We start from the raw sequence: 14827 nt of genomic DNA on the forward strand, positions 1-14827 counted from the left end.
CATGTTTACACAGTTTTACATAAAATACACGCTATGTTTAATAGCTACATATAGGATTTTATTGCACTCCTTTTTCCTATTTATTTACTTTCCTTACTATACACTATCTTTAGAATGTATTTTGACTATTAATATAAAATTGATATTCAAAAGTCAAATGCAAAGTTTCAACAATGTATATGGATTTAGTTATACAATGAATCATAAAAGGTTAAAGGTGTTTACTTGTACACATAAGTCTCTAAAAAGAAATGTTTTCTCTTCCTTTTAGAAGTTGTATTTTGTAATCTTATAGCATATATAGAGCAAGAAGAAAATAAGTAAATATATTGAAACTTTCATTTATTCAAGTTGAAATACAAGCTTGTTGTGGTGGTGCTTGGCCACCAGACTTTTATCATAGCCTAACTTGTATCTCTTCTTTTGATAAGTAATAAACTTATTTAACTTAACCAATACCATCATCCCTCACCCTAAATTTGGTGATTCTTGGGCAATTTTAATGTTTCGTCTTGCGTGGTGGATCTTGGCCCTCCTGGCTTCAATTTTCCTCTGGTTTCGCTTGATTTCTCTTGGGTTTCCTTATTCTAATCATTTATCTTACTACTTTTGAGTTTTTCTTTAGTTGATCGTGTTGGGGGATGATGACCCCGTTGTCATCTCACCCCGCTTCCTCCTCTCTTTTGGATGGAAAATCATGATATTTTAAAGATTTTGTCGCTGCCTCCTCCTCTTCTTAACAAAAATTTTGCTTTGTACACTCGACTTTTAAAGGGATTCTGGCTCTTATTTTTGAGGATTCAGTGGTACAATAACTAGCTGCTCCTTTTTCCTTAACATTAGTTGGTAAATTTATTCTAAGGAAACCTAATCTCGATGTTATTTGCAAGTTCTTCGTGAATCTTAAGCTTACTGGACTAGAGACACATTGCCATTAAACTTTCTAATGATCTTGATTATAGTCATATTTTTTCCAGGAGATCGTATTATGTTCAAGCATGTCAAATGCAGCTACTAAAATGGACCCCGGACTTTGATGTGCGGGAGCAATCTTCGATTGCTCCGGTTTGGATATCCTTTCCTAATTTGAGATTACACTTTTTTAACCAGCAAATCCTATTTGGTATGGCTTCTATCTTAGGTCGGCCTTTATAGACTGACCAAGCTACTGCTTCAGTTTCTAGACCATCAGTTACAAGGGTGTTGGTTGAACTGGATGTTTCTAAGAAACACAACTGAAATGTGGATTGGATCTGAAAATAAGGGTTACTTTCAAAAAAATGAATTTGAGAACTTACTTATTTTTTTGTTCCTTCTTTAAAATGCATGGGAATTCAGTGAATGAATGCAATAGAAAACACCTTCATTTGTGTCCTTAAAAGAACTCTTTGAAGAAATTAGATGAGGTAGGATGAAATGACAAGGAAACTAATCAACAGATGGAAGCTTTGGTGAATCTGAGGGAGGACCCGATGGTTGAAGATGAATCTCCTTTAGTTGAATTAAATGTTTTTCTAATGATGTTTATGCTCCTCTGGTCATGAAAATTGTGCTTTTAAATACTTCTTCTAAGGATAGTTAGGAGACTATGGGCTATGCTATTCCTAATACTGAAACAACTCTTGCTTGCATTACTAATCATAATAATTTTGATTCCATTGCTATTATGAATTCTAACCCTTCAAATGTTTAGGACTCTGGGAAGGAAACTAATGTGGATAATCAAATTGTTGTTAGTGAAGGTACTAAGAATGGGATGACATTAGAGGATGGAGAAATTGCTTCTTTGACCTATGTCCTATAACGGGTTCTTCTTCAAAATATCATGTTATGGATGTGATGGATAATTGGGAGGAGGATGGTAGGATCATGGAGGATGATTGTCCTAATCTCCTCAGGTTCATTACAACGATATTAAGTCTCCTTCATATTCCATTTATAATAGTGGTTATCTATCATATAAGGAGGACTTACACATTAATGCCAAATGTTGCTAACGATGACAATGATACCAGTTTTATTAAATTTCAGAGTAAAAGAGGTAGAAAGTCTAAACATATTACATTTTCAACCTCCTAGAAACACTCCTAAAAATTCACGTTTGAAGACTTCTCATTAATATTCTTTATGTTTAGTACTATTATTTGGAATGTTAGAGGCATTGGTTTCCCTTCATCTAAGATTCGTGTTAAAAATTTATGTCGTATTCATAATATTACTATTCTGATTTTACTTGAACTGCTTATTCCTACTTCCAGTTTAATGAGTACCACTCAATTTTTGGGTTTTAATTCTACGATTTCGAATGCAGCTAACAAAATTAGGGTCCTTTGGAAAAATCCAATTAAAATTGATGTTACTGGAGATTTCAATCAAGTCATGCATTGTAAAATTGAGGCTTTTAATTTTGATTTCTATGCTTCTTTTGTGTATGCTGCATCTTCCCTTTACATTAGAAGAATTTTATGGGATCAAATCATGAATTTCCATAGTAGTTGTAACTTTCCTTGGTTGGTTGGTGGTGAATTTAATGCCATTACTTCATCTTCTGAAAGAGTTGGTGGTTCTCCCCCTTCTTATCATTCTATGGCTGATTTTAATAATATGATTTTATCTTGCAATTTAATCGATATTGGCTTTAGTGGTAACAATTTCACTTGGAATAGAGGTCACTTATGGCAAAAACTTGACCGTGTGCTCTTTAATGATTCTTGGATTAACTCTTTTAATGCTACTAATGTTCAGCATCTTTGTAGAACTTTATCTGATCACTCCCCTCTCCTTATTACCATTAAGAATAGAAACTTGAATACACACTGTCAATTTCAATTTTAGAATATGTGGTTAGTGAATGATTCTTTTTTTACTAGTGTTCATGATAATTGGCATGCTGCTTTGCACTCGGATAATTCAATTTTTTGTATGAATAGACTTTGGTTCAAGCTTAAAAGATTGAAGCAAGTTCTGAATTGGTAGGAATCACGATGTTTTTTAAAATATTTTTTCTAACATTCCCCATGCTGAAGATTGTGTGAATTCCTATGAAAATTTATGTCAGATTGATCCTACTAATGTGAATTTTTCCCTGTTAACTCAATCCAAAATTAAGCTCTTTCAATTCCAAGCTCAGGAAGAGGTTTTTTAGAAGCAGAAAGCTACTGCTAAATATCTGGCTGAGGGGGATGACAATACCAAATATTTCCATGCATTAGTTAAGAGGAAAAGGATTAAGAATAATATTAATAACATCCAAAGGGAGGGTCCTATTTTTTTAACCCTATTGAAATCGATAATTTAGCAGTGCTCCATTTTCATAATCATTTTAATAAAGCTTTCAACCCCTCCCAGATCCCTGGCCATTCTTTTATTCCCAAAATTCTTAATCATGATGATAATGATTGTATTTCTTGACCTCCCTCTCTTGAGGAAGTAAAAGAATCTTTAATGGGCATGAATAGTAATTATGTTGTCGGCCCAGATGGGTTCACTACTTTGTTTTTTCAAAAATGCTTAAATATTATTCATCAAGATATTTTTTCTGCTATTTTGGATTTTTTTGCTGGTAACCCTATCCCTAAGTTTTTTACTTCTACTTCTGTAGTTCTTATACCTAAAAGTAATTCGATCCAAACTTGGAATGATTTCAGACCTATTTGCTTATGTACCTTTTTTAATAAATTAGTTTCTAAAATTATTTTGAATTGTACTTCTATCATTCTTCCTAAGATCATATCTCCCTATCAGATGTGGTTTGTGAAAGGTAGGGCAATCAATGAAAATATTCTTTTAGCTCACGAATTATGTCAAGATTTAGATATCAGGTTTAGAGGTGGTAATGTGATTCTGAAACTTGATATTGCGAAGGCTTATGACAATATTGATTGGTCCTTTATTTACAACATCCTTAAGCTTTTTGGTTTTAACTCTGTGATTATTAATCTTATTAAGAATTGTATTGAAAATGTGTACTTCTCCATTATTTTAAATGGTTCCAATCCTGGATTTTTCAAATCTTCTCATGGATTAAGGCAAGGTGATCCTATCTCTCTTGCTTTGTTTATTATTGCGGCTGAGTTTTTATCCACGGGTCTCTCAAATTTATTTGAGAATAATCCTAGCATGTATTTTCGTACTTTGGGGTGTTTTCCAATTTCTCATCTCTATTTTGCTGATGATTTTATTATTTTCACTAATGCTACTATTAATAGAATTCAAAAGGTTATGAATTTATTCAATATTTTTGAAAGGAGCAGTGGCCTTTCTTTAAGTAAGCATAAATGTTGGTTTATTACTTCTAAAAGGATTACTAATGATTGTATTTTATCCATTAAAAAGGCTCCTAGCTTTACCCAATGTAAATTTCCTATCAAATACCTCGATGTTCCTCTGTTTAAAGGTAAAAGGCAGACTTTTCTATTTGATGATCTTATTGCTTCTGTGCAGAATAAGCTTCATTCCTAGGACTCTAATTTCCTTAGTTATGGAGGTAGATTAACTCTTATTAAAAGTGTTCTTTGTGCTTTACCTGTTTATATGTTTCAAACTATTTCCCTACTCATGAAGTCTGCAGTCGCATCCACAAGCTTATTACAAGTTCTTTTGGAAAGGTTCATCTTCCTCTTCCAAAATTACTTGGGCTGCTTGGGACAAGTGTTCTGGTGTTCAGGAGGAAGGTTGTTTAGGTTGCAAGAATTTACATAACCTAGCTAAGGCTTTTTCCAACAAACTTTGGTTTAATTTACACTCTAAAGAGAATCTGTGGGCCAATTTTATGATTGCTAAATACTGTTTGGGTAAGAATCCTACCAATGTTTCTCCTAAACTTGGGGGATTCAAAGTTTGGAAGAGACTTTATAAGGTAAAATGGGAGGTGAAACCCCTTAGTTTTTGGGGTCTTAGTGAAGGTAACATATTTTTCTTGCAAGGCAGATGGTTAGGTAAAGATTCTATTGATTCCCTATTAAATTCTACTTCTTATGCCTCTGTTAAAGTCAATTTTTTCTTTAATGATAATTGCTGGGACTACGAAAAATTATCAAATATGCTCCCTGATAGTATTATTCACCGTATTTTAAACTTGCCTATTAACACTACATCTAATGACATCATGCTCTGTAACTTGTCCAAAGATGGTAAATTTCATTTAAAGAGTGCTTGGCATTTTTTTAGAGACAAGGGGAACATTGATAATATTCTTTCTAAGATATGGCATAAATCCATCCCTGCTGCGGTCTCTATTTTTGTGTGGAGAGTTCTCCATAAATTCATCCCTACGAATGATAATCTTATTAAAAAAGATTTTTGTTTAGCTTCTTAGTGTCAATGTTGTTATCATACTGAAACTATGCATCATGTTTTTGTCTCTGGCTCTGTGGCTGTTAGAATGTGGGCTCATTTTGATGATATGTTTAAGTTAAACACCTTTAATGGTCATTCTTCTCTTATTGCCTTACTGAAATCATGGTTTATTGATACAAAAAGTCATATTCGCAATGTTATCCCCTCCCTTATTCTTTGGTTTCTTTGGTTGGAAAGAAATAACTCTACTTTCAATAATGTGAAAATGAACCATCTTAATGCTATTCAAAGGGTTAAGGATAAAATCTTAGCTCTTATGGAGGTTAACCTTATTACTAGCAAGAATTTTAAAAATTGTTATGATGTTGATCCTGATTTAGGGGTTACTTGGGATGGTGCTTGGTGTGCTATGAATGTTATTCATTGGAACAAGCCCCTTGCCAACTTTTTTAAAGTCAATATTGAGGTTTTTCACACTCAATTAGGGAATGGCTGTGGTGGCATTATCAGAGATAGTAATGTCCATCTCATCATTGCCTTTGCGGGTTTGAAGTTTAATGGTAATGCTGTTTTTGCCCTTTGTAGAGCTATTTTGTATGGTATTCAACTGTGTATTCCTCTTAACATTTCTAATTTGTTTATTAAAGTTATATCTGGCATTAATCTCTTTCCTCTTCAGGAGGACCATGAAGTTTGTTGTAACCCAAATTCCTTTTATATTGCAAGAAAAATTAAAAGATTGTTATTATTTTTAAATGCTTCTTTCTGCCAGGTGAAATTGGTAATTCTTGTGCTTCTTGGCTGGCTCGTTGGGGCTATAATCTTGATGTCTTTATTGATATTATTCCTTCTAATATTCCTGGGCTGTTGTCTGGTTTGATTAACTTGGATGCGAATGGCATTCCTTATGTTAACTCCTAATTTTTGTCTTGCTTTATGTTGTTGTGGTTGGTTTTATCCCTGTGCCCCTGGTTTATTGCCTTCTTTTAATTTTTTTGGTTATGTGGATACTGTTGTTGGTTTCTTGCTCCCTATTGCAAGTTGGCTTGTTCTTTTTTGGCTGCGGCTGTTGGGTTGATTAACTTTACTGTGTTGGATCCTGATGGTTTGTTTTTCATGTTTTTCTATGGTTTGGGTATTGTCCGTCTGGTTGGTGACTGGTGTAATGATTCTACGGGCATTAAAGCTGAAGGTATGACCCATTGTTGCTCTCCTACCTTTTGGGGTGTTGAAAGTAATGAGGTGGTTATGGATTGGCATATTGACACTAATGGTTGGATGTTGAAGTACCACTGGCTATATTTTATCTTCTCTAGAAATCTGGATATTCCGAACCATTTTAGTTTTATCTGTTCTGTTGGGGGGACCTCTGACAATTTGGTTAATGTTTCTAAAGCTTAGTTCTTTTCCTTATCTGTTTTATGGGTTGTGTGGTGGTTTATTGTGGGGTTGTTTCTGTATATCCTGGACTGTTCTAATGGTTTTTCTTGGATGTGCTGGAGGACCCTTTCTATATTGATTTTGGCTAGTAGCTTGTGTAGGATTGAGCGACTTGTGGTTTGTCCTAATGAGGCTTATTTTCATGATAGTTTACGGAGCTCTTCTAGTCATCTTCCTATGACTGGCTTTGCTGATTGTTGTTTTGTTGTCCTCTTTCCTTCCTTTATTTCTCTGTTTGTAGCTATCTTGAATATCAATAATTCCTATCTATCTAACCTTTATTTTGATAGTAAGACATATTATTTTTGCTGCTGGAATACTTCTAGTAGGATGGAGTGGACTGGTTATACTCTAAAACCTTATGATCTGATTTTAGAGACTGGTTTCATTTGGGTCATTCTTATCAATTATTTCCTTTTGTACTTCTTTGCTTAAATTTATTTTGCTAATATTTCCTTTTGTTGTAGTTGTCCTGTTTCTTGTTCCTCTTTTTTGCAGAAGAAGCTGATCAGGACTGACTTCATTTTTGACAGAAAGACTGAGCATTATTTCTATCTTCTGATCTTTCTTTTTTGAATGCTTCTCTATAGCATCAGTAGAATGTTACTAGGTTTCCTTGTACTTTTTGATTGCGGAGATAATTGGCTCTTAGGTTTTCTTTTTTTTTTTGTAGCTCGTTTGAGCAGTAGTGAGCTGATGGTTTCCTTAAGGACTCTGTAACCTATTTTTTATATTAACGCGTAGGCCCCTCTGTGGGTTTTAACCTAAAAAAAAAAGTAATAAACTTATTTCTTTCACACTACTCTTTCATAAACTAGTTTATATTATATGCATTGCATTCAAATAGGTCTTACATTTTCATTACAGGGTAGCCATTTTCATAGGTTTCTTTTTGTGTACATGTTCTAAAATTTCTAGGAAAATGTATGTTAGTTCTATGATGATCTAGTAGTGTACCATATAAATTAACACATTTACCAGAACATGTACACATACATCTATTTTTTTACTTTTTATACCATACAGTAGCTTAACACATAAGCCAATCAAAAGGATTGAGGAGTCTATGATCAACGGCTTCTGTAGTTTTCTTATGGGTTAGTGATGTTATGCTACCTAATTTTTTTAGAAAATCCAAACTTAAAAAATTATTAAAAATTTAGTGTTAACTAAAAATCAAACAAAGGTTTTATGGTGTCTTTAAATCAAAATTACAATAGTTAGGATCTTTTTTGATCCAATTAATATTACTAAACTCTAATTATAAATCTAAACTAGAGTTGTTGATTCTCATGTTAAAAATAGTTATCTTTTTTTTTTTTTTGAAGAAGCAACAAGGATCATTCCATTAACTAAAAAAGTAAACCAAATACAACCTAGGAATTATTCCCAACCAGTTCCTCCTTTAACAAAGTAAGAAAAGAAGGAGGAACCTTATTAAAGCTAATGCCTTCCCAAAGAAAATCAATAAAGATCGCACAATTAGCATAAATATCTGTTAACTTATTACTATTTCTATCAATACAATTGAAATAACAAGATTGAACTCTTTAAAAAAAATAAAACTTTCCATCAACTGTCGACCCTTCATTAAATCTTGTCCAAGAAACTAGATAATATTTGAATTATCACTTTTGATGATAATCCCCTTGTACAACAACATCCATTCCTTGACAACGTCTCTTAACAAATGAATTGGTGAAAGCTCAAGCTGAGAAATATTCAAATGGACACACTTTTTTTTTAAAGCCATCCGAAATTTACTTTGACTATCTTGGAATACCACACCAATACCAGACTTTTATGAAGATAATAATGAAGTATCAATGTTCACCTTAATCCATTCAGGTGGAGAACGGTGCCAACGATTTAACATTCTAAATGACTTATGAACACCCAAGTGGCCCGAGCTTATATCACCAAAAGATGAAGAAAACAAAGAACTAGATACAGCTTGAACAATAATCATCTGGTGGTTGGATCCTATTCTTCAGGAGGCTAGTGGGTAAGATGGCTACTGATGGCCACCGGACATCGTTGATGTTGACGACCAGGTTGTCATCGATTACATCTTCCAAAAATCAAATTCTGGCGGGGAATCAGAGGATTTTTGGAATCAGGCAAGGTGATGACAATGAGATGAATAGGAATCAGAATGGAGCATTGGTGATTAAAGATGTTGCTGAGGTTTCTACTAAGAAGGTCCTTCATGTGGATGGAAAAGGTAAGGGTATTTCTGAAAATGTGGAATGCGTGACTCCTCATGTGGTTAAAAGTTCTATGGTTTTGAATTACAATGATCTAGCTACTTCGTCCTCTGGAATGAAAATTTTTGTTAATAGATTTGGTAATTCAAATGCAATCCCTGAACACAATGTGATAAATGCGAATTCACCTATTTCGGTTAACAAAAGTCTTCATGAGAATGATTCTATGGTGGGAGGAAAGCTGGAAATTAATGTAGGCAATGCGATTGATGAATTGCCTACTAAACCCATTAATGCAGTGGATATTAATCCTTGGAGCAAGAAACCTTATCTCATGTTGAATTTTAAAGAAGAAGATAGAGTTTTATCTGAGGATTGGGCTACAGTTAGACTGTGTGAAGACATGGAAATTTTAAATTCTAACAAGTTAAATAATTCATTAGTAATTAAAGTATTTGGGAAGGAAATACATTCATATGTGGGGCATGGAAAATTAGAAGACAATGGAGTCAATTTGGGCATTTTCATTTCACTTCAATTGGAAGGGGATGGTTTTTATGCTAATTTGATTCCTAGGAGATGGTTGAAGGAGTTCTTTCAGGAGGGCCTTGGTTCGTGAATGGGCATATAGTTGGTATGGAGAAGTGGTCTATAGTGTTTTAGCCTTTGTCCATGAAGGGGATGACTTCCCCAATATGGATAAGACTACCTCATTTACCGTTGCATTGTTGGGATGAGGTGAATGTGGCTAGAATTGCATCAATGATTGGCACACCATTAATGTTGGATGGAAACATGTTCCAATGGGGGAGGAGGGAGTATGCAAGGGTATGTGTAAGGATGAAGCTAGACAAGTGTCTTCCTTTAGGAGTATGGGTGGAAAGTATTGCAGGAATGTTTTTTCAAAAAGTTGAGTATGAGAAAATATCAACTTTCTGTTTTGAGTGTGGTATGACCGGGCATGTAAAGAATGAATGCAAAAGTGGTATTCCTACCAATAGTAAACTGGATGGAGCTGTTAGTAATGGAGGAGTAAGTCTAGATGATGTATTAAGGAAATATGCAGCTATAGAGTCTTCCTATGGTCCCTTAATCCTTGTTCATAATAGAAGGAACAAGTGGTTGATGCAGAAAAAGAATATTGTTAAACCTTACAACATGAAGTTTGTTAAGAAGCAAGAAAAGCCGGTTCAAGAGAAAAATGAAGATATAATTTTGCAGAGTGTTGTAGACTGTACAGACTCAGGGGAGTTGAAACAGAGTAGTTTAAATGTTCCAATTGATCAAATCGAAGAGCGGGAAATTATTGGAGATAAGGAGCAAGTCTTGGAAGACCCGGTTGCTGCGGGCACTGAAGAAAATAGTAAGAAGATTACTGAAGATTTGAAGAATTCGGGTGGTGATTCTGGTATGGTCTGAATTCATGATAATTCAAATTTGATAATGGGTGTAAATAAATTTGGTATTTTCAATTTAATGAATGAGAACACTGAGGGAGATGAAGTGGATGATTTAAGGAACAATGTATGTGCTGTTAATGAAGAAATTGTTTTGGCTTATGGTGATGGGAAGGAAAAGGATGTTGGTGGTGGTGGTAGTAAATATAGTGAAAAATCTTGTTTTGGGGAGGTTAAGGAGATTGATAAAGTGGGGGAGTTATCCAAAGTGAAGCTTGCTAAAGAGTTGAAATCTTTAGGACCAATTAAAAATGCTCCTCGAGGGAGAAATGTGGAGACTGGTAGTAAGAGAAGGGATGGGGGTTCATCCCCTTAAGGGTTCCAATGAGTTCCATAGCTTTTTGGGATTAAAGAGGGGCAAAGAAAAAGGAAGCCTCTCTATATCTCAAGTAATTTATTAAAGACTTTAGTATTTTATTTGTGGGATTGGTGGAAACAAAAATCAACACTTTTGACAAAGTAGATTTGGAGAAGATTTTGGGACCAAATTGGGATTGTTTTTTTCAGGCGTCAGTTGGATTGTCAGGTTACCTTATGATCTTATGGAGATCAGATTTGACTTCTTTTTTAGTTTTGAAGTTGTTAGATCAATGTGTGATTGGGGATCTAAACGTCTTTAACAAAGGAGTGTGGATGATCTCAACAGTTTAAGGGAGTAAGGAGGTACATAAAAGAAGGTTGGTATGTGACTGCATTCCTGAGGTTTCCCATAGGAAAGTTGCTTCTATTGTTGGTGGGGATTTTAATTATATATTACCTCAACGAGATAAGAAGGGTGGTGGGAAGTTTGTGTTCACTCAAGGTCCAAAGGATATGCTTAATTTCATGAATGAAAATGACCTCCATGATGTAGGGATTGTTGGACCAAGGTACACTTGGTGCAAAAATAAGATTGGGGGAGGGAGGATTCTTGAGAGGTTGGATAGGTGTTTACTCAACACTTTGGCCTTTAATTCCATTTAGGTAGTTGTGGTTAGACACATTGCTAGAGAGGCTTCAGATCACTGTATAATTATATTGAAGATATTTGATTCAAACAAGAATGCTAAGGGTTCCCTCAAATTTTGAAGATGTGTGGACTACTTTTAAAGCTTCTACGTACATCATTGTTAAGGTGTGGAAGAAGGATTTCAGGGGGGATGAGATGGAAGTTTTGAACAAAAAATGTAGAAGAGCTTTAACAAACTTGTTCTATTGGAGCAAAGCAAAATTCAAGGATCTGTCTAAAGATAATGAAAGATTGAAATTGGAAATCCTTCAACTTCAAGAGGAAGAAGCAAGAGAAGGATGGCTTCATGATGAGAAGATTTGGTTGCTTAGAGGAAAGATTAAAGAGTTAAATGCTAATTATTGCCGGTTGAATACTTGGTGGAAGCAAAGAGCCAAAGTGAAATGGATTGAAGATGGAGATTCAAATACAAAATTTTTCCATGCATTTCCTAATGCTAGGAAAAATGGTTATTGGGTTTCTCAAATTAAAAACTCATATGGGGTTCTTACAAAGGAGCCAAAGGAAATGGAGGATGTTTTTTACAGGGTTTTCCAAAGCAAATGGAAGAAAAGGGAGTGCTGGAGGGAGAATTGGCTGAGACCAATGATGACTTAGATGATGCAGATAGGAACTGGTTAGATGCTGATCTCTCCAATACAAAAATTGTGAATGTGGTAAGGATTTTGGGAAACAACAAAGCTCTTGTTTGTGATGGTATGACTTACTCTTTTTTCAAGTTTTATTGGAATATTATTGGAGAGGATGTTTGCAGAGAAGTGAAGAGGTTCTTTCTTTCAGGCACGATGTGTAAGGAATGGAAGGATACATTTGTGGTGCTTATTCGTAAAACCAACAATCCAGTGACTCCTTTGGCCTTCCGTCCAATTAGCCTGTGTAATTCCATCTATAAAATAGTGGCTAAAGTGCTATAAAATATATTGACTATGGTTATGCCTAAAATCATTTTGGAAGAATAGGTAGCTTTTGTGAAAGGAAGATCTATTTCGGAGCATGTGTTGCTAGCTCAAAAAGTCTTCAACAAAATCAGGATTTCTAAAGCAAGTAATGGATTTATGGCTATCAAGTTAGACTTGGAGCAAGCCTATGACAGTATGTGCTGGACTACTCTTAGGAAGATGATGGATGTTATAGGCTTTCCGGTGAAGTTTGCTAGTTTGGTGATGGAATGAATTTTGGAACCAAGGTTTGCTATTTTGTTTAATGATGATATATCTAGATGGATAGTGGGAAAATGTGGTTTCCGTCAGGGATGTCCTTTATCTCCGTTAGGGATGTCCTTTATCTCCGTTCTTATTCATCATTTAATCATAATTGATTTCTAATGCTTTCTATGATAAAGGGATGGAATTGGGTATTAAGATTTCTCCTAGAGCCCAAACAATCTCTTAATTGCTTTATGCAGATGATATCCTATTTTTTTCTGATTCTAAAGTGAAGAATATCAAAAAGTTGAAGAGCATTTTAAAGGACTATTTTAAGTGGACTGGTCAAACTATTAATCTACAAAAATGTGATATGGTTTGTGGCAAAATGATTATGAGGAGAAGGAAGAAAAAAATTCGCAGGCTTTTGGGGATTAAGAGTGTGGAGGAGATGGATTACTTGGGATCTAAATTGGCATTAAGGAGGTTTAGAAAATCTGATTTCCAATTTTTATTAGATAAGTCATTGAATAAGTTGAATTCTTGGGGCAATAGTTTCATTTCATGGCTGGAAGATTGGTGTTGGTGAAAATCTTCTCATCATGAAGCCAAGGCCTTAGGATACAATGTGACTAACTCCATAGTCCTTAGGAGTATACTAAAGGAATAGGATAAGTATTGCAGAAATTTCATTTGGAATAAGCATGATGGGAGTCACGTCCTGCATTATGTGGCTTGGGATACAATGTGTAAACCGAAAGCTCTATGAGGATGGGGGGTTTTTTCTACTAGATCCAGGACAGTGACATTGAGGGCCAAATTTGCTTGGGGTTTGTTGGAGAGGATTTCTACTTTGTTGAATAGAAATTTGTTGGAAAAATATGGGGAAAGGAGCAATGAAGATTTGAAGATCGGATCTAATACTTGGAAGATCATTAAAAGTGGATGGAAGGCTCTTAAGAGTTTTGTCAGATGGAATGTTGTGAAGAGTTCAAAAATCAAAGTTTTAAGAGATGTATGGATATTGGACAAATGTTTGCTTAAATGGCCAACATTTGTTGCAACATTTCTAGAAGATAATGTAACTCTTGATCATTTCATTCAAGAAGGAAGATGGGATTATGACAAAATTACTTTATATTTTGGAAAAGATATGGTTTGCTTGATATGCAGTATCAAGATTTTTCAAAATTATGATGAAGACGTTTTGGAGTTAAAGAAGAAATTGAGTGGCATATCTATTTCTTCAATGCTTATTGAAGATGGCTGGAAGGATGAAGTGAAATCAGATTCGGTTTCATGGATTCAAAAACTAAAGCTGAATGCCTGGGTTGAATTTTTGGTGGCGTATTTGTAAGAATGTTTTTCCTACAGGAGATTTTCTAGTGAAAAGGAGGATTGCTAATAGTAATTTATGCACAAGAGGTTATGAAAGTGTTGAAGACAGTGACCATATTACAACTACTTTCTGTAAGCTGATTAACATGATTGATGTTTTGAAGATATGGAGATTCAAAGTATCGAAGTTTACTTGTTTTAAAGAATGTGTAGAGGAGCTGGAAGAGTTATCTGGGACAAATACTATGATGGTGAGATTATATGTAACTATTTGATGGTTATCTTGGAATCAAAGGAACAAGGTCAAGCATGGAAAAACAGGTGATAGTGCTATTTTGATAGCTGCTAAGGTTCTCGGTTTTGTAAACACAGCACACAAAGATATCCTATCAAATCACTAGGGTATCAATCGGTCTTTTGAACTGTCTACAAATTCTTGGCATCCTCCTACTCCTGAGTGGAATAAAGTAAATATTGATGCTTCTATTAAAGAGAATTATAGGGCTGATATTGGAGTAATCGTTCGAGACAGCAGAGGCAGATTTATTATAGCATTTGGCTACAGTGGAGTTCATTAGGACAAAACACAGATTGAGTTATTGGCTTTCAAAGTTCTAAAGGATGTGTTAAAGGAAAATTGGAAAGATGTTAAAGGCATAATTATAGAGGGAGACAACATGAATGTGATCCAGTTTCTTCACAAGTTGTATAGCAAACCAAGGGAACATGGTGGGAGCATTCAAGATAAAGATTCATTGATTTTTAGTGATTGGAATAATGTTATTTTCCATTTTGTTCCTAGAAATTGTAATAAGTTGGTTGATTATTGTGCCAATTGAGCTTTTTCTTATAATTTCCTTTGGGATTTGTCTAGTGAGAGTGATCTTCCTAAACCTTTTACTCAATTGGTGAAGGAAGAATGTGACTCTCTAG

At 34.6% G+C, this 14827-nt stretch overlaps 1 protein-coding gene across 1 annotated transcript; it reads left to right on the forward strand.

Annotated features, from left to right (window-relative positions):
• Positions 1-11444: 11444 nt before the first annotated feature.
• On the forward strand, positions 11445-12583 carry LOC110097643. The gene is made up of 3 exons (XM_020824147.1): positions 11445-11867; positions 11939-12253; positions 12371-12583. Exons 1-3 carry the CDS (start codon positions 11445-11447, stop codon positions 12581-12583), a joined length of 951 nt encoding a protein of 316 aa, XP_020679806.1.
• Positions 12584-14827: the final 2244 nt, after the last annotated feature.

Source organism: Dendrobium catenatum, unplaced genomic scaffold (genome assembly GCF_001605985.2).
Source record: "Dendrobium catenatum unplaced genomic scaffold, ASM160598v2 fragScaff_scaffold_734, whole genome shotgun sequence".
In the NCBI taxonomy this organism is placed as follows: Eukaryota; Viridiplantae; Streptophyta; class Magnoliopsida; order Asparagales; family Orchidaceae; genus Dendrobium; species Dendrobium catenatum.

Excerpts from the sequence above, each read along its gene's own strand:
- LOC110097643 (XM_020824147.1), top strand. The coding sequence starts at position 11,445 with ATGCTAAGGGTTCCCTCAAATTTTGAAGATGTGTGGACTACTTTTAAA. Across the intron at positions 11,868-11,938 it reads CTAGGAAAAATGGTTATTGG|GGTTTTCCAAAGCAAATGGA; the intron begins GTTTCTCAAATT and ends TGTTTTTTACAG. Across the intron at positions 12,254-12,370 it reads TTCGTAAAACCAACAATCCA|GTAGCTTTTGTGAAAGGAAG; the intron begins GTGACTCCTTTG and ends TTGGAAGAATAG.